Source organism: Carcharodon carcharias, chromosome 9, assembly GCF_017639515.1.
Source record: "Carcharodon carcharias isolate sCarCar2 chromosome 9, sCarCar2.pri, whole genome shotgun sequence".
NCBI lineage: Eukaryota > Metazoa > Chordata > Chondrichthyes > Lamniformes > Lamnidae > Carcharodon > Carcharodon carcharias.
This window is the reverse complement of record NC_054475.1, coordinates 12,208,687-12,228,266: the sequence shown is the minus strand read 5'-3', so window position 1 is coordinate 12,228,266 and position 19,580 is coordinate 12,208,687. Positions and strand designations below refer to the sequence as shown.

The window sequence follows — 19,580 nt, the reverse complement described above, 5'->3', positions numbered from 1 at the left end:
TCATCGACACCAACACCCATCTAGGACCCTCCACCCCTGCCTGTCCCTCCGTCCCCACCCTTTCTTCCAATCCCAACCCCAGCCGTGTATTCACTATACCCCCTGACCTTCCCCTCTCCGATGCTGAACGTTCAGTGCTCAGCAAAGGACTTAGTTTCATACCCTTACGCCCTCACCTCAATGAATTTCGAGCTCGGCATGATACTGAACTCTTCTTCCGCCGTCATCGTCTCCGGGCTCATTTCTTTGGGCAGGAGTCCTCTCCCAGTTCAACGGATCCTTTTACCCATCTCCAATATTCTCCCTCCACCTGGACCTCTCCCTCTGGATTCTTACCTTCTCTCGATCTTTTCATTGAGAACTGTCGGCGCGACATTAGTCATCTCAATTTCTCTGCTCCTCTCACCCATTCTAACCTGTCTCTCTCTGAACTTACTGCACTCCATTCTCTCAGGTCCAACCCTGACATTGTCATCAAACCCGCTGACAAGGGTGGTGCTGTTGTTGTCTGGCTCACTGACCTCTACCTCGCAGAGGCTGAGTGTCAACTCGCAGACACTTCCTCCTACCTCTCCCTGGACCATGACCCCACCACTGAACATCAAGCCATTGTTTCCAGGACTGTCACTGACCTCATCTCCTCTGGGGATCTCCCTCCCACAGCTTCCAACCTGATAGTCGCCCAACCTCGGACGGCCCGCTTCTATCTCCTACCCAAAATCCACAAACAGAACTGCCCCGGTAGACCGATCGTCTCAGCTTGCTCCTGCCCCACAGAACTCATTTCTCCTTATCTTGACTCCCTTCTCTCTCCCCTTGTCCAGTCCCTTCCCACCTACATCCGTGATTCCTCTGACACCTTACGTCACATCAACAATTTCCAGTTCCCTGGCCCCAACCGCTTCCTCTTCACCATGGACGTCCAATCCCTCTACACCTCCATCCCCCACCAGGATGGTCTGAGGGCCCTTAGCTTCTTCCTCGAACAGAGGCCCGAACAATCCCCATCCACCACTACTCTCCTCCGTCTGGCTGAACTTGTTCTCACGCTGAACAATTTCTCCTTCAACTCCTCTCACTTCCTCCAAATAAAAGGTGTGGCTATGGGTACCCGGATGGGCCCCAGCTATGCCTGCCTCTTTATGGGGTATGTGGAACATTCCTTGTTGCAGTCCTACTCCGGCCCCCTTCCACAACTCTTTCTCCGGTACATCGATGATTACTTCGGTGCCGCTTCATGCTCTCGTCGGGACTTGGAAAAATTTATTAATTTTGCTTCCAATCTCCACCCCTCCATCATTTTCACGTGGTCCATCTCTGACACTTCCCTTCCCTTCCTTGACCTCTCTGTCTCAATCTCTGGTGATAGACTGTCCACCAATATCCATTACAAACCCACCGACTCCCACAGCTATCTCGACTACAGCTCCTCACACCCCGCTTCCTGTAAGGACTCCATCCCATTCTCTCAGTTCCTTCGCCTCCGTCGCATCTGTTCCGATGATGCTACATTCAAAAACAGTTCCTCTGACATGTCCTCCTTCTTCCTTAACCGAGGTTTTCCACCCACAGTCGTTGACAGGGCCCTCAACCGTGTCCGGCCCATCTCCCGCGCATCCGCCCTCACGCCTTCTCCTCCCTCCCAGAAACATGATAGGGTCCCCCTTGTCCTCACTTATCACCCCACCAGCCTCCGCATTCAAAGGATCATCCTCCGCCATTTCTGCCAACTCCAGCATGATGCCACCACCAAACACATCTTCCCTTCACCCCCCTTATCGGCATTCCGTAGGGATCGCTCCCTCCGGGACACCCTGCTCCACTCCTCCATCACCCCCTACTCCTCAACCCCCTCCTATGGCACCACCCCTTGCCCACGCAAAAGATGCAACACCTGCCCCTTCACTTCCTCTCTCCTCACCGTCCAAGGACCCAAACACTCCTTTCATGTGAAGCAGCATTTCACTTGCATTTCCCCCAACTTAGTCTACTGCATTCGTTGCTCCCAATGTGGTCTCCTCTACATTGGAGAGACCAAACGTAAACTGGGCGACCGCTTTGCAGAACACCTGCGGTCTGTCCGCAAGAATGACCCAAACCTCCCTGTCGCTTGCCATTTTAACACTCCACCCTGCTCTCTTGCCCACATGTCTGTCCTTGGCTTGCTGCATTGTTCCAGTGAAGCCCAACGCAAACTGGAGGAACAACACCTCATCTTCCGACTAGGGACTTTACAGCCTTCCGGACTGAATATTGAATTCAACAACTTTAGGTCGTGAGCTCCCTCCCCCATCCCCACCCCCTTTCTGTTTCCCCCTTCCTTTTTTTTTCCAATAAATTATAAAGATTTTCCTTTTCCCACCTATTTCCATTATATAAAAAATACCCCCACTAGAGCTATACCTTGAGTGCCCTACCATCCATTCTTAATTAGCACATTCGTTTAGATAATATCACCAACTTTAACTTTAACACCTATGTGTTCTATTGTACTATTGTCGTTGACATCTTTTGATGATCTGCTTCTATCACTGCTTGTTTGTCCCTACAACCACACCCCCCACCCCCACCTCTCTGTCTCTCTATCTCTCCGCCCCCCACACACACACCTTAAACCAGCTTATATTTCAACTCTTTCTTGGACTCGAACTCAAGTTCTGTCGAAGGGTCATGAGGACTCGAAACATCAACTCTTTTCTTCTCCGCCGATGCTGCCAGACCTGCTGAGTTTTTCCAGGTAATTCTGTTTTTGTTTTGGATTTCCAGCAGCCGCAGTTTTTTTGTTTTTATCTGATGAAAGGTCCCACATGACATGTCAACCTGCCTTTCCACTTCCTCACTCTGACTTGATGTTTATTTGTATAAATATGTTAAAATTGTGACAGGGATGGACAGACTGGATGCAGGGATGATGTCTCCTCTGGTTGGGGGGACTAGAACAAGGGGTCACAATCTCAGGAAACAGGGTAGACCATTTAGGACTGAGACAAGGAGAAACCTCTTCACTCAGAGGGTGGTGAACCTGTGGAATTCTCTACCACAGAGGGCTGTGGAGGCCAAGTCACTGAACATATTTAAGAGGGAAATATATTTCTAAACTCTAAAGGTATGAAGGTGTGTGGGGAGAGAGTGGGAGTGCTGCATTGAGACAGAGGATCAGCCATGATCATATTGAATGGTGGAACAGGCTCGAAGGGCCAAATAACCTACTCCTGCTCCTATTGTCTACATTTCTATTGAATGTGTTTTGTATTTCTGCTTCATTTTTAACATTTTCTTTTGGCTCCCTCTCTGCTCTCTCCTTCCAGCTACTTTCTGTCTATATGTCCCTCCACCTCTTTGTTATACTCCCTGTTTCTCTCCTTTGCATCTCTGCCTCTCTCTCTCTCCTTCCTTGCTTCCTTCATCTCCCTTTCACTATCCTCTGTATCTCCCAGCTCCATTGCTCTTCCCTTCTTTTTCTAGCCCCCTTTTCTCTTTGCCTCTGCTACAAGCACTCTCTCTCTTTCTCCGCCCACTCTGTCTCTCTCCATTCATCCTGGAACATTGACCTAACTTAGCTTTTCTCTATCAGATGCTGCCTGACCTGCCCAATGTTACCAGCATTTTCCTCTTTTTATTTTGCTTTGAACAGGAGGGTCTGACATGGCTGTGAGTGAATACGTGTGAGGCGGCATTTAATAGAGACAACGGGCTTCTCGCCTGCTGGCTAGACAGCCCCGTGTTACCCCTTTTAAAGAAGGCCCGCTGAATTATCAGGCACTTATCTGGACAGCAGTGGGCCTTTCCTGTCAGGCTGCTGGCAGTGGATGCCCTGCCTACCGAGAGCCGCCAGCCAATTGGAAGCCAACAGCTCCATTGAACGGCAGCGCCACCAGGGAGGCGGTGGTGGCTGCTGGTACAACACCCACCTGAGGCCTAGTATCGTTGCTGGATCCCAGGCCATAGGTGGATGATGGTGGGAGGAGGCTCATGGGGTTGGAGTCATAGGGGAGGGTGGGGTTGGCAGCAAGGGCAGCGAGATGGCTTTCATCAGGTCCCCCCCCAATGCTAGGTCCCTCAGTCAGGCACTGAATGCCTTTGGATGAGGGGACCCACCCCCACCCTCCCCCCACACACCCCCACGGAGCCAGCAGGAGTTGCTTGTCTTGCTCCCTGCGTGGCGAGCTCCCTGTCTGTCACTGGGTTACTGCCAACAGCGGTGGGATGAGGCCCTTAAGTGGGCATTGATAATCCACTTAAGGGCCTCAATTGGTGGCAGGGCGGGTCTGAGGGCCTTCCCGCCATAGACTTAATTAAGGTGGAGGCAAGAAGACAGCGAGGTCCCCACCCTCCTGCCTGAGTTAAGTTTCCCATTGCTACCAAATACCCCATGGGGAAGGACATTAAGTTCCACCCATGATAATCTTGGAGAATGGCAATGTCTAGATGCAGGCAGTTTAAATTTTTAGTTAATGTAACTTGGCTCAGCGGGTTTCACCCTCACCTCTCAGTCAGTAGGTGGCGGGTTCAAGATTCACTCCAAACGCTTTATCATGTAATCCAAGTCAACCCTGAAGGTGTGCCGCACTGTCGGAGCTGCCATCTCTCAGATGGGACTTTAAACAGAGCCGCTTTCTGCCCTAAAATAAAAGCAAAATACTGTGATGTTGGAGATCTGTAATAAAAACAGAAAGTGGTGGAAAAAAACTTAGGCCTGGCAGCAGCTGTGGAGAGAGAAACAGAGTTAACGTTTCAAGTCCAGTATGACTCTACTTCTAGCACTTTTCTGTTTTTACTCATTTCTGCCCTCTCAGGTGGATACAAAAAATTCTGTGGCACAGATTCAAAGAAAGAGCAAGGGAGTTTTCCCTGGCCTGCTCGCCAATATTTACAAAATATATAAAAAAAAGATTATCTGGTCATTATCTCATTGCTTGCTATGCACAAATTGGCTGATGCTTTTCTTACATCACAACTTCAAAAGTATTTTATTGACTGTGGGCACTTTGGGATGTCCTGAGCTTGTGAAAATATCAGTTCAAGATCTTTCTTTTATCATTGGGAACGTTTGCCAGCTATGGATTTCACATTGGGCAGGAGGCACGCAAACCTCAAAGGCTATATTGGTAAGGCTCCTGGCTGGGAACTGATAAATGTATCTGAAGATGTAACGGGGGAAACTTTGCTCTAATTACTGTTGATTATGGCTCACCTTCCTCACCTGCATTGGCCAAGTCTCTCATTAAAACTGAGACGGAAGATGCAAGTTGCTGCTGTTTAGCTCCCAGTGCTGAACAATTGGAGGAATCCACGTTGAGGGGACATAATGTTTAAAGTCAGAGCTTTCTCTTTAACCAGCTCTCCTGCCTGTTCCACAGGTGGCAGTGCCAGGCATGGACAGCACCATCACGCTGTGGCAGTTCCTGCTGCAACTTCTTCTGGAGCCCAAGAATGACCACCTGATCTGCTGGACATCGAATGATGGCGAGTTCAAACTGCTCAAGGCTGAGGATGTGGCTAAACTGTGGGGATTTCGCAAAAACAAGCCCAACATGAATTATGATAAGCTGAGTAGAGCACTACGATATTATTATGATAAGGTACAGGTTATTATTTAAGCTGGTTACAGTTAATGTAAGAACGCATCTGTTCTGATGATGCCACTTTCCAAAACAGTTCCTCTGACATGTCTTCCTTCTTCCTTAACCGAGGTTTTCCACCCACGGTGGTTGACAGGGCCCTCAACTGTGACCGGCCCATCTCCCGTGCATCCACCCTCACACCTTCCACTTGCTCCCAGAACCATGATAGGGTCCCCCTTGTCCTCACTTATCACCCCACCAGCCTCCGCATTCAAAGGATCATCCTCTGCCATTTCCGCCAACTCCAGCATGATGACACCACCAAACATATCTTCCCTTCACCCCCTCTGGCGGCATTCCGTAGGGATCATTCCCTCCGTGACACCCTGGTCCACTCCTCCATCACCCCCTACACCTCAACTCCCTCCCACGGCACCTTCCCATGCAACCGCAGAAGGTGCAACACCTGCCCCTTTACTTCCCTCTCCTCACCGTCCAAGGGCACAAACATTCCTTTCAAGTGAAGCAGCACTTCACTTGCATTTCCCTCAATTTAGTCTACTGCATTCGGTGCTCTCAATGCGGTCTCCTCTACATTGGAGAGACCAAACACAGACTGGGTGACTGCTTTGCGGAACACCTTCGGTCTGTCTGCAAGCATGACCCAGACCTCCCTGTCGCTTGCCATTTCAACATTCCACCCTGCTCTCATGCCCACATGTCCATCCTTGGCCTGCTGCAATGTTCCAGTGAAGCTCAACGCAAACTGGAGGAACAGCACCTCATCTTCCGGATAGGCACTTTACAGCCTTCCGGACTGAATATTGAATTCAACAACTTCAGATCATGAACTCTCCCCTCTATCCCCACCCCTTTTCTGATCCCCCTTTTTCCAATAATTTATATATTTTTAAAATATATTTTTCTTTTCCCACCAATTTCCATTATTTTTAAATGTATTTCCATCCATTGTTTCATCTCTACTTTTTAGCCTATTTCGATCCCTTCCCCCCCACCCCACCCTCACTAGGGCTATCTGTTACTTGCTTGTCCTGCTTTCTACCCTTAATGTCACCATTAGCACATTTCTTAGCTAATATCACCGCCGTTAACACCCCTTTGTCCTTTTGTCTCTGACATCTTTGGCAATCTCTCCTTTGCCTCCACCTATCACTGGCCCTCAACCCAGCTCTACCTGTCCCCGCCCCACCCCCCAACCATCCCCCCCCAACCCCACACCCCCCCACCCCACCTCAACCAGCTTATAGTTCACCTCATTTCTATATTCCCTCAGTTCTGATGAAGAGTCTTAAGGACTCGAAACGTTAACTGTGTTCCTCTCCAGAGATGCTCTCAGACTTGCCCTTAATTCTCTTGGTGTCCTCAAAAATCTAATGATCTAGTAAGCAGGTCCTTTTTTGCCAGACATTCTGTGCCCGACAGAGGCATCAGCCATTGGGGAAGGAGGGACCCAGAGTAAGACCCCCCCTCCACTGCCTTTCAAATTGGTTCTCTTCACCGCGGTCCAGGGCCTCCCTGTCTGGCTTCAGCAATCCTAACCCCCCGCTCACCTTATTACTGGCGCTTCATTGCCGATCCCCTGCCCAGGCCGCACTGCAACACCAGCAGTGGCCAATGCTTCAGATGACGCCTCTGGTAGGGGAGAGCTGATGGCCTCTGACTGGCTGGCAGCTCCCAGAAGCGGGACATTTGCCCCGCACCAAGATCTCTGGAGGTAAATTCCAGGAAGCCAGATGGCAGGAAGGTAAGTGCTTGATCAGGACTTAATCCCACCAGGCTTCCCGCAAACGGCCACACTGGGGTTGCCATCAGTTTTCCAGTCAGTGGATAGGCCCACCTCACAGTGACCATTAAATTCCGCCCCTAATCTCTTCACCTAACAATGTTACCAGGCTCCCAGTGTTGGATTATGAGGAGCGCTTGCATAAACTAGGCTTGAATTCCGTGGAATGTAGAAGGGGTGATTGAAGTTTTTGCATTTTGAAAGAATCAGAGGGTAGATAGAAGAGAAATTTTCTTAGCTGGGGGGACTCTTGGACAAGGGAAGGTAGCCTTCAAATCAGAGCCCAGCCACTCGGGAGAGAATAAAAGCAAAATACTGCAGATGTTGGAAATCTGAAATAAAGACAGAAAGTGATAGAAAAGCTCAGCAGGTCTGGCAGCATCTGAGAGTTACCATTTTGAGTTGAATATGACTCATCTTGAGATGTAGTAGTCTCAGAAGAAGACGTTCTTCTTTGGAAGAAGAGTCTTACGGACTCGAAACGTTAACTCTGTTTCTCTCTCCACAGATGCTGGCAGACCTGCCGAGTATTTCCAGCACTTGCAGTTTTCATCAGAAGAGAAGTTAGACGACGTTTTTTCTTTTGCAAAGGATGATAGAAACGGTAGAAGTTGTTGTAATATGCCTTCCAGATGCAACGGCATGACATCATGAGAAAGGAAGTGTGTCATGCGATCCAGTTTTAGTTTCACCTTTGCCTGTGAGCAGAGCACAGCACAGCTCCGATGTCATCAAGTTTTCTGCCTTTACATGAATGTTCGCATGTGCCTAGTGTACACAAACGAACCCACAATGTCTTTCTGTAATCCCTTATGAGCGATTGGCACCTATGCCATTATCACAACATGACAGGAGTGTAGCCCACGGAAAGTAATGGATGCCAGCTCAATTAAATCTGAGACCAATAGATTTTCGCTGGGCAAGGGTATAAAAGGATATGGAGCCAAGGTAGGTGGATGGAGGTAAGATACAGAGCAGCCATGATCTTTGTGAATGGCACAACTAGCTCGAGGGGCCAAATACCCTCGACCTTCCCCCAAGTCCCTGGGATCACTGATGGGGAATTCCGCCCTTGCTTCTATGCGCATGATTCAGTTATATTCAGAGTCTTGCTGTAATTCAAAAAGAAAAGGCATATACCTTGGCGGGGAGAGAGAATTGTAGGAGTGTTCACTTCTTTCTTTAATTCTGTTTCTTTTTTTTTTTGTTTAATCCACAGAACATTATTAAAAAGGTGAACGGACAGAAATTTGTATATAAATTTGTGTGTTATCCGGAGATATTAAACATGGACCTCAACATGGTGGCCAGGGCTGAGAATGGGATGGAAACAAGCTCTCCTGAAATGAATAGACCACTGAAGGACAAGGAGAACCACAGCCAGGAGAAAGCAACCTCGTCCTCCAAGATCTCCAGCCGCAACGATTACATCCACTCAGGTCTCTACTCGTCCTTCACCTTGAATTCGTTGCAAACCAACCCGAACATCTTTAAGTCAATTAAAATCGAGAACCCAGCCGAGAAACTGCCAGAGGAGAAGAAGAAGAAGCCCTCTCATCAGGAACCAGTGACCGTCATTAAATTCATAACCAACCCACCTAAAAGGCCGCCACCAGTCTCTGTGGTAGAACCTGCAATGGTGCCCTCAGTTGCAGTGACCTCACCAAAGCCGGTGTTAATGGAAGACTCCCTGTCCGTGCCAAACATCGTAGCATCTTTTACCACTACTCCGCCCATCTCCTCCGTCTCACCCTCCACACCCCTGCCCTTGAGCCCTGGCTCACCCATTTTAGCCTCCTCCTTGGATCCTCCCACTACCTTAGCAGTCAAGACTGAGCTGGCTGCCAGTCCTTCGGATGACTTGACGCGGCCTCTGGAGCTCTCCTCGGATGGGGAAGATCCGTTGTTGGACAATCCAGAAGCCAGACATCAAAAGGGCCGGTCAAAGAAGCCTAAGGGACTGGAACTGACTCCGGCATTGGTCATTACCAGCAGTGACCCAAGCCCTCTGGCTTTACCAAGTCCTCCCCTCCCAGCGGCTTCACTAACACCGGCCTACTTAGCCCAGGTCAGCCATCCTGAACTTTCTTCAGACCCAGTGTTTATTTCCTGTTGAGTTTAATGAAATTTCTGGTCTAACTCTTAAAAGTTTCAATTAGGATAGCATTGTTAAAGAAACTTAAGAAAGAGGAGCTGGAGGAGGCCAAACTGCCCCTTGAGCTGATCCTTCGTTCAATAGCTCATGGCTGATCCTGTAAGTCAACTCAACTTTCCTGCACTTTCCTCATATCACTTAATCCCAAAATGTTTTCCAATCTTAGTCTTGAACATACTCAATGACTGAGTATCCACAGTTCTCTGGGGTAGAGAGTTGCAAAGATTCACAATCCTTTCAGTGAAGAGATTTTTCCTCCCCTCAGTGCTAAATTGTCGACCCCTTATTCTGCAATTGTCACCCAGTGCTCTAATTCCCCATCTAGAAGAAGCAGCCTCTCGCCATCTATGAAAACCAACTCACCAGTAAAAATCAAATTGGCAAAAATGCCATCGTTTCATAGTGGAACAAATAATAACTTTAAATTACAAGTATTAAATATTAAATCATGATGTTGTTCCTCGTGTCGATGATGCACATCAGCCCCTCCAGTGTCCACTGGTTGCAGGAAGCCTCAAACATCAGTGGACCCCACGTGCTCCTTCTCCAGGGACATCTGAGTGCAGACACAGCTGCAGAAGACAGGCAGGCAGCCAGACAGAACATTCCCCTCAATCACACAATACCGGGTCCTGAGAATGGCTGTTGCTAACCATTGTCATTTGCCATTGCGAGAAAACCCAACACATATTTTGATTGACTCCTTTCTTGAATAGTTGGACACTCCATAAGATACTCCTTAAAACCTACAACTTTGGACAAGCTTTTGGTCACCTGTGCTTGTGTAGCTCAGTGTCACATTTTGTTTGATTACGTTCCGGTGAAGCTCCCCTGAGCTGGACTATCTTAGGGGCTGTATAAGAGCACCTTAGGAAGGATATATTGGCCTTGCACGGAGTGCAGTCTTGATTTACTAGAATGATACCTGGGCTCCAGGGGTTAAGATACGAGGAGAGATTAAATAAACTAGTGTTGTATTCCCTGGACATTGGAAAATTAAGGAGTGATTTGAGCAAAATTTTCAGGATATTTGGGGGAACAGAGAGATTCAGAGAAACTATTGACAATGTTAGAAATTCAGGTCCATTTAAGATTAAACCAGGACAAGCTTCAGAGTGAGTTGAGAGCAAGTGATGCTCATTGAAGCCTGTGCTTAAGAGCTAGATTTTTCCCCAGTAGTTGAGATTTCCTTTTAGACATGGAGAGGGTCCAGAAGGGAAGAGTGGAAACTGGTATTTGTACAGAATGATCATTTTACTATAAAACAGTTGGGATTCATGACTGCTACCTGATTTGGTAAATGGATATTTGCCTATTAAATAACTTTTCCTTTAGTTGGAAACTCTAGGGCCAGGGCACAGAGGCAAAAAATTAAAGCCAAGTCTTTCAGGAGTGAAATTAGGAAAAACTTCTTACAAAGAGTAGTAGAAATTTGGAACTCTCTTCCGCAAATGGCAATTGATGCTAGATCAGCTTTAAATGTTAAATTTGAGATTGATAGGTTTTTTTGGTTTTTTGATTGGTGGAAGACTGGTTTAATTACTGTAATAGAATTTCAGCAACTCGCTAATGAAATAATATTAACATTTTCTCTCTGTTTCTGGTGTTCCAAATTCCAAGCCCTGATGAATGGTCATACGGACTCGAAACGTTAACTCTGTTTCTCTCTCCACAGATGCTGCCAGACCTGCTGAGTTTTTCCAGCATTCTCTGTTTTTGTTTCAGATTTCCAGCATCCTTTTGGGGAAGGTCCACCATATTACCTGGCTAGTGGCGGGCCTTCCCTGGGATCAAGGACGCCTGGAGTGCTGGATCAGTGAATTTGTCCTTTTTATCTGTAGCTAGTGACAACTCTAATCTTTGCTTTTTTCTGTTTCAGACACCATTCTTACTGACTCCCAGTCCATTGCTCTCCAGCATCCATTTCTGGAGCACTCTTAGTCCTGTGGCCTCACTCAGTCCTGCCAGAATCCCTGGAACCAGCACTTTATTTCAAGTAAGTATTGGTCGTCTTCAGGTCTGTAGTATCAGGGTATTCAGGGCTGAAAGGGTTAACATGTGGGACTGGAGAAACAGTGCTGTCCACATGATGACATAAGGGAGAGCCAGATGACTTGGAGTCTAAAGGGAGAAAGCTCATGGCTCAGACTGAGTAACACTGTATATCCGTAAATAGTTATGTTCATCCAATAAACCAGTTATTTTTCAGACCTATCTATGTCTCTGCAACCGTTCCTTAGCCAATCACAACCCACATACAACATGGTGGCAGTGGTGTGATCCCAAAATCTCTGCAAAGCAACTTTAAAAATGTTTGCAAATCTGACCTGAACAAAGACACGACTTTAAAAAAAAACAAAAGCCTTTGGTAAGACATGGAGGCAGAAAGGGGGCAGAAAAAAAAAATCAACTGTTCAGCTTACTCAGGGCTACACCACAGCACGTGGCGGCCTGTGAAACATTCCGGTTCAGCAGCAGAGTCAAAGAACTTGGCGGCGATTGAGAATGGGTGAGCAAACCTTGAAAAGAGCTCAAAACCTTCAGATTAACAGCACAGTAATCTGGCGTTTTTGGCGAGCGCGGGTTTGGATACATCCCGCAGCTCGGGTCTGAGGTTGGCACCATTACAAGTGGCAACCGTGTGGCAGCAATTGGGCGGGTTGGGGGGGGGGTTGCGTTGGGGGGGGGCGGGGGGGGGGGGGGGGGGGTGCGGCGGTGGGGGGGTGTTGGGGGGGTGTGAGAGGGGGTAGAGTTGGCTGCCCAAACACGATTCCCTGCTGGGAGGAAAGCAGTGAACAGAGATTAATAGTAATTCCCAATGATTATTTCAAAACATTCCGCAGAGTTTCGAAACGATTACCAGAAAAGGTCAGTATCTGCAGTGGATATCAGGGAAAGACCAATTTAATGTGGGAAAACTCCATTACTGCAACAGAAGTTTAAAAAATGCAGACAAACCTGGGCGCTTAAAAGAGCTATGGATTCCAAATTCACCTTGACAGACTGATTCAGGCACAAGGAAGGACCAGACCAAACACAGAATTGGGCACAATGGAGGAAGAGATTCTTAAGATTCAAAATTGCATCTGGATTGAACAATAAGTCAAGAGGCTGATCAATACATTACTATACTCTATTAGAGCAATTGCTGATCATGCGATAGCAAGACAAGGCATTTATGAAACATCAGGCAAATTTGAAGAGGTCTTAAAAGCCTTTGATAATTATTTTAATTTACGGAGTAACAGGATATTAGAACCAAGTTCAACAACAGGGTCCAGAGCCTGATGTATCTGTAGATACTTTTATCAATGACCTGTATCACGTGGCGAATACGGTGATCTTAAATCTGAGCTGATATGACACCACATCGTAGTCAGGGTTACCGGTGACACTCTTTCTGACACCAAAGAAAACTTAACTTTGGAGAAGGCGATTACAGTTAGTCTTTCAGAAGTCCATCAGCAAAATAGAACCATACTAAGAGAGAAAGACAAACCATGGTTCGCAAGAGCCCCATTGATAGCACAGCTTATTAAACAAAAGAATGTCAGAGACACCCCAGGGAAAAAGACGCCTTATGGAATAAAAGTTCAAGACGCCATCAAACCCATGCCAGTGCTGTGGCGCTATAAAGCCCCACAGGGGCGAACAGTCTCCTGCAAACCCTGCAGAGCGCTTTCATTGTAAAAGTTTTGGTCACTTTGGAAAGATGTGCGGAACTAAAACTTCTGGAGACGCAGCCGATAAGAGAGAATCTTCGCACGCAAGGCAATTAATGAAATAGAGGACTCTCAGCAAGAAGAAGAACAACAATGTTTCCTGGGTGAGATCAAAGATCCAGGATGCACGTTCTGGAATGCAGACATTTGGGTTGACGCACTCATCGCTAATTTCAAATTGGACACAGGAGCAATTGTAACAGTCTTGTCAGATAAAGAGCTGTGGCTGGTAAAATAAAGGCTGAAGACAACTAAAACCCAGTTATATGGTCCAGGAGGGATCAAACTACAAGTCATAGATGCTGGAAACATTATATGTTATTCACAATCAGAAATTTTCTCTTCTGAAATGCCTGTGTGGACCTCAACCTCGTCAAGACAGCATCGATGCACAGAGAGTCAGCGATGACACCAAATCAGAGCCCCTTAAAATGTCCAAATGCTCTGATGACCTCAATTAGGACTTTCATGCTGATTTTTTGACACTCTTCACTTAAGCTAATATTCCAGTCCTTTTTCCAGGAGAATATTTTCTGAAAGTTTGAGGCGCTAAGCATGAAGAAACCCAAAGGGCTTCAAGAGCTTTCAGCACTGGTTGAACACACTGTTGGTGAAGAAGAGAATTGGACGAATGTGCAACCAGTGTGAGTCAAAATGAGGCATATGGATCAATACAGCATAGGAGGCCATTTGACCCATCAGACCTGTGCCGGCTCTCTGAAAGAACTATCCAATTAGCTCTACTTCTAATCTTGCCCCCATAGCCCTGCAATTATTTTGCCTTTCAAGCATTTATACAATTCCCTTTTGAAAGTTATTATTGTATCTGCTTCCACCACCCAGTCGGGGAGTGTATTCTGGATTATAGCAACTTGTTGCATAAATCTTTCTCACTTATCTCTTTGGTTGTTTTGCCAGTTGCCCACATGAGTAACTGACATCACAGGACCCAAGGTAGTTATAAAAGCCTAAATTTGTAGCATTTAACTGTAGGCATAGGACTAAGGTGGACCAAGGTGTTAGCTCTGGTTCATTGGGTAACACTATTGCCTCTTGAATTAGCTGTGGTTTGAAGTCTCATCCCTGAGACTTGAGTATATATTCTAGGCCGACCCTCCAGTGGAGCATGGTAGTTATGTTACTGCCCTAGTAATCCAGAGGCATAGTTCAATTCTCACAGTGGGAACTGGAGGATTTAAATTTAAATAAAATTTGGAATTAAAAAGCTGGTATCGGTGACCATGAATCTACTGGATTGTCATTAAAAACCCACCTGGAAAGAAAATTTGTTGTCCTTACCCGACCCTCTGGCCCACCTGTGAACCCAGGCCGACAGCAATGTAACTTAACTGCCCTCTGAAATGGCCTAGCAAACCACTCGGCTGTACTCAAGAAGGTGGCTCACCACAGCCTTTTCAAAGACAGTTGGGGATGGGCAGTAAATGCTGGTCTTACCAGCAATGCCCACATCCCAAAAGTGAATAAGAATAAAATTCCCACAGTACTGCACTGAACTATCAGGCTGGATTTTGCAGTACTGAGGGAATGCTGCACTGTCAGATGAGTCATCAAACCAAATCCTATCTGCCCTTGCCTGGAGTAGAGATTTGGGTGTGAAAGTCACTTTCCTTTCCTCAATCAACATGCCAGGAACCTTTACCTCAGAATTATCCATTTACAGATTGTTTCCATATCGTATGACTCAGAGTCAAATATGGCTGCTGTGAAGCAATGTTTTGTTTTGCTCAAGGTGCTATATAAATGTAAGTTGCAGTTTAAAGATGAAAAGTTTAAAGAAGGGCAGCGGCAAAAACAAAAAAAATGAAACTGTTTTCTTTCCTTGCAGTTCCCTAATATCGCCAACAGTCACATGCAGATCCCATTGTCAAGTGTTGATGGCTCATCGACTCCGGCATCCTTGTCACCAGACCTTCAGAAGGCCTAACAAGTCAAAAAGGCATGGCTGTGCAACAAGGCTACAAAGGGAACCCCTATCTGAGAGACAAAGAGGACCGGTGGCAATGACAACCAGTCTAATTCAAAATCTTTGGTGCCCACGTCTATGAGTCTTCGGTGCTGGTAGCGGTAATCAAAGGTCCCTGCCCAGAGCAGCACAACATGCTGGCATAACTGTCGCAATGATAGGATCCATTTTTGTTTATTTTTTAAAAATTTGATTTGGAATCCACTTCTTTTACTGAATCCGCTTAATCAAGAAACTGTGACAAGATTTAATGCTGTATCAATGCAAGTGATAAAAGATGGACAACTTTTTGCATATCTCACAATTTCTATGAAACCATCTAGTTGTTATTTTGGGGCTCCTGCACCTGTACTGAATTTATTGTTTGGCTTGAAGAAGTGATCTCCAGGGACACAGTTGACATTTTATTTAGATCTGTATTGCTGCCTCTCTCGTCTGTACACTCACTGATTAATGGGTTTTAGGGTGAAGATTATGGATAACTGGAAGACCAAGAACAGCTCATGTCACACCCCTGAAGATCGTATCTGATTGCAACTCATTTGTAGGTTGTGAACAACAATTTTCAAAGTGCTCCCTCATTAAATGATGATTATTGAGACTGAATTAGGGTCAGACATGCAACTGACTTCAGGGAGCTGGACCCAGACTTCATATCATTGGTGCAGCCTGCTCCTCTTCTTCCTCTCTATGGACCTGCCTCGTATCCATTATTAGGATCATCCGCCTTTGTGAATTATAACTGACAAAGCAGGGTCTGTCCAACGTCTGCAATGTGCACGTGATGGACTTGTAGGACCATGCTGTGTGCTCCTTCTTGCCTATTGCATCAGGGCATTCTGCAAATGTGCCTATGTGGCAATTCATGAACACCACTTCACTTCAGAGCAGCTTGGCAAAGGTGCTGTGCCAGAGTGGAAGAATTAGATTTACCAACTGAACCCAGGTTACATTGTAGCTTTGTTCGAGATACCCTTGTCAGTTTTCTAGTAATCATCATTAACTTCACCTCCAATTCTGCCTAGCTCTCCATCTTCCACCCTTCAGTTTGTCTATTCTGCCATCTCCCATCCTTCAATCTATTTATCCCTCCCCGTCCCATGTTTACCCGTCCAATTCCAGTTTAAGGGTTGTGAGGGGCAGACAGGAAGGTGGAGTTGAGACCACAACCAGGTCAGCCATGATCTTATCGAATGGTGGAGGAAGCTCCAAGTGCCGAATGGCCTACTCCTCCTAAGTCCAATGTTCAATCCTGTCATAACATCTCCACCTCTGATTCAGTGCACCTTTCCTTCTATATAGGAAGTTTCAGTGTATTTTACCCTCCCTCACTAATCAGCAAATACTATCTGCAGTCCTTCAGCATTTCTTCCGTTTTCTGCTCCATCATATGCATGATGTCATTCTCACCGTCACTCTTTCATCACTGGCTAATCCCTTGATCATGAGATGGATTTAAAGTGCCCTTCAAGTCAGCTCAAGGTTTTCAGTTCAAAGTTGCGAAAAGAAATGGTAAGTTAATTTTGTGCAAGGGAGCAGTGAAAAAGCTTGAAGTCATTTTTTACAGCAAGAAGGTTGGAAAATGACGAAGCACTCTTTGAAATTCAGCATCAGTTTCTGTTGTTGTATTTAACACTAGGTAGGCGAAATCTCCTCTTGTGTGTCTATGTTTTTCTGATAGGGTGGGGGCTGATTTATTAACTAGAATGAAGACTGATCTTGTGTGGGTTTTGCACACACAATATAAATCCTTCCAGGTAGGTGCTAAAACCAAACTCCCTCCTTGAGGTGATGATTGTCACAGCAGTTCTCTTCCCACTAAAGTGGACCTTTACTGGATCATGTCCGCATGTTTATGTACACGGTTGGTGCTTTTAAAGTTAAAAAGAGGGAAATGGGTTTTTTTTGGTAAATTTATTAATGGTACATTATCAATTTTGATATTGTGTTAGTCTTCTGAATCCTAGCCTCATTGCAATTCAAGGAATTCCGCACACTGACAGACATAAATACTTGCCATATTTAGTAGCCAGCATCCTAGCAGCTTGCCAATCTCAACCCCCGAGCAGCTCAACCTATCCAACCAAGCCTTGTTTCACATCAATCCAAATCTTTGATTAATTGCTGAAGAGTGTTTCTTCTTGTTTATAGGGGTAGTGTCACCATGTTTTGGAATCAGCCAAGGTGCTGTCTGCTTTTTTGGGGTTCAAGTGGGCATAAAGGTTGGTGTGATTTGGAGAAGAGAAGGTTGTTGGCTTGGTCTTCTGGCCAACATTCCTCCCTTGACGAACAGCAGCTACAAAAGGAAAGGGATTAACGGGTCATTCTTCTCGTTGGCATTCGTGAGATGCTACAGGTGTGGAACAATTGCCTCAGCTGCCTGTACAGCTACTGTGGCTGCACTTCACAAAGGAATTCATTGTATGAAAGCACCTTTCAGATGTTCCAGCAAATATATCAAAGCATGCGTCATCAATATTGAAGTTGTTGCTCAACCAAATTGAAATCGAGCTCGGGCCAGATGCAGTCGAGACCTGATGATGCCAGCACAATGGCAATGGAGGTAGTCGGTAACAATCTCTGATCCAATAAGTTTTGAGAACAAGAACACTTTCTAATGATGTGGTCAGATATTTTGATTTGAATAATTGTTGCATCTGTTTATCAATCGCCAATGGACTAATGGAAAGGAACTGGCAGACTGTGAACCTGCACGGAGTGAGGCTCTCTGGGCACTTGAGGTGGCCAAGCATTAACCAGCACCAAGTGAATTTAACAGTGAAACAAGTTGGCAGAATATAAATGCAATGGAGTTGAACCTAATGGAACTTAAAGCTTTTCCTTAACTTTCAATGAACGCAAGTGAGTTGAGAAGGTTCCCCTCTTTTAAAAGAATTATTCAATCTGCTTTAAGCTGGCTCCAGTGCTGATTGGTGGTTGCTGTTTCGCAAGTGGAGTAAATGTCTCCATTGGTTCTTGCAAGTGCATAACCATCAGTAGATAATGGTACTCGCTTCCCAATCCCACAGACAAGGGATGTGGGATCGTTCCTGGTATTGAAAACACAGCAGAAGCGGAGAGAACCTTAATTAGTGAGAACTCTGAAATCGATCACTAGGGGTGCCAATTTCAAAACTTTTCAGGGATGTGAGCAGGATGATGAGGGCTCATTTGTTTCATTTAAGGTGGAAGTTCATCGGAATCCTTAAGAACAAACACCTCCTTAGCAGAGGAGGAAAAATGTAGTCTAGCTTTAAAAAAAAATCAGACTTCTTTTGCATCTTGTTTACATTTTGGAAATTTCTAAAAGAGAAAAAAAATCTCACTGAAAGACAAGACTGGGTGGCTGGCAACCAATGGGGAAAGAAAGGAACTGGTGGATAGAGAGTTGTAAAATTAGTCACCGTCTATTACTGAGAGCTTTGTGACGATATTTTTCGGACATGGCATGGAAGGCAGCAGGGGGATAGCACTGAAAAATTGGTCATGAGACCAACTGACGTAACCATGATGGTGTGAAATTGGTTGTCACCCAAAATGCAGAGCCCCAACTTGCTTGTGCTAAGTCCCTGCTCATTGATGCTAGGGTTGCTAGGGTTGCCAACCCTCCAGGAATGTCCTGGAGATTCCAGGAATTAAAGGTTAATCTTCTGGTCGCTGCTTAGGAGGGAAAAAAAGTAGTGTTTTTTTTAAAAAAAAATGTTTTCTTCAAATGCTTTTGTTTGTTAATTACAAAACTATTGGAGATTTTTTTTAAGCAAAGGGCTGTTTGACTGGGCAGGAAGATCAGAGGCAGGGATGAAACCTCTGGGAATCAGAGTTGGTAACCCTATGTCCAGGAAGAGTTCCTCTTAATCCAGTGCAAGCACTGATGCCATCCCTCCTAACAGTGAGTAAACTGTACCATTAGCAAGACGGCATCAGGTAGCTCCCATCTTCTTGACCAAAGATGGGCGGCTTCCAATAGCCTTAAATCAGGGAGGATGACTTAGGGTGTTTTTTCTTTAATGTAATTGAGGAAACTGAATCAGCCAAAAAGGCTATGGGGCTTCAACAGTGACATTCTTATTTAATGTATCTATGGCACTTAGGTTTCAAAAGGGAAAAAGTCTTAAGTTCATGTTTATTGATTATTTTTTAATATGTAAAGTGTAAAGAGCCATGCAATATCACATCTATGTTACTGAACAGTTAACTGATCAAACAGGGCTTATTCATTATGGATTAACCTCCATTTACTGAAAATCTATCTGTGGGCTTTTAAGTGATCAGAGCATGTTGACACTACAGTTATTAATACTTTATACCTTCAGATTGACTAGTGATTAGTGGAATTGTGTATATAGGTGCT

General features: G+C 45.7%; 1 protein-coding gene across 3 annotated transcripts in view; it reads left to right on the top strand.

Moving 5' to 3' along the window:
• Positions 1-18,047, top strand: part of elk4 (ETS transcription factor ELK4) — a 56,471-nt gene extending 38,424 nt beyond the window's left edge. For 2 of the 3 annotated variants that reach the window (XM_041195934.1, XM_041195933.1), the window contains exons 3-6: positions 5,361-5,582; positions 8,588-9,436; positions 11,403-11,519; positions 15,092-18,047. In XM_041195934.1, the coding sequence (XP_041051868.1) occupies positions 5,376-5,582; positions 8,588-9,436; positions 11,403-11,519; positions 15,092-15,190 (1,272 nt within the window). In that variant the 5' untranslated portion in view covers positions 5,361-5,375 and the 3' untranslated portion in view covers positions 15,191-18,047. The remainder of the gene's footprint in view (positions 1-5,360; positions 5,583-8,587; positions 9,437-11,402; positions 11,520-15,091) is intronic. The other variant, XR_005944036.1, reaches the window with a different exon arrangement.
• The last annotated feature ends 1,533 nt before the right edge of the window (positions 18,048-19,580 follow it).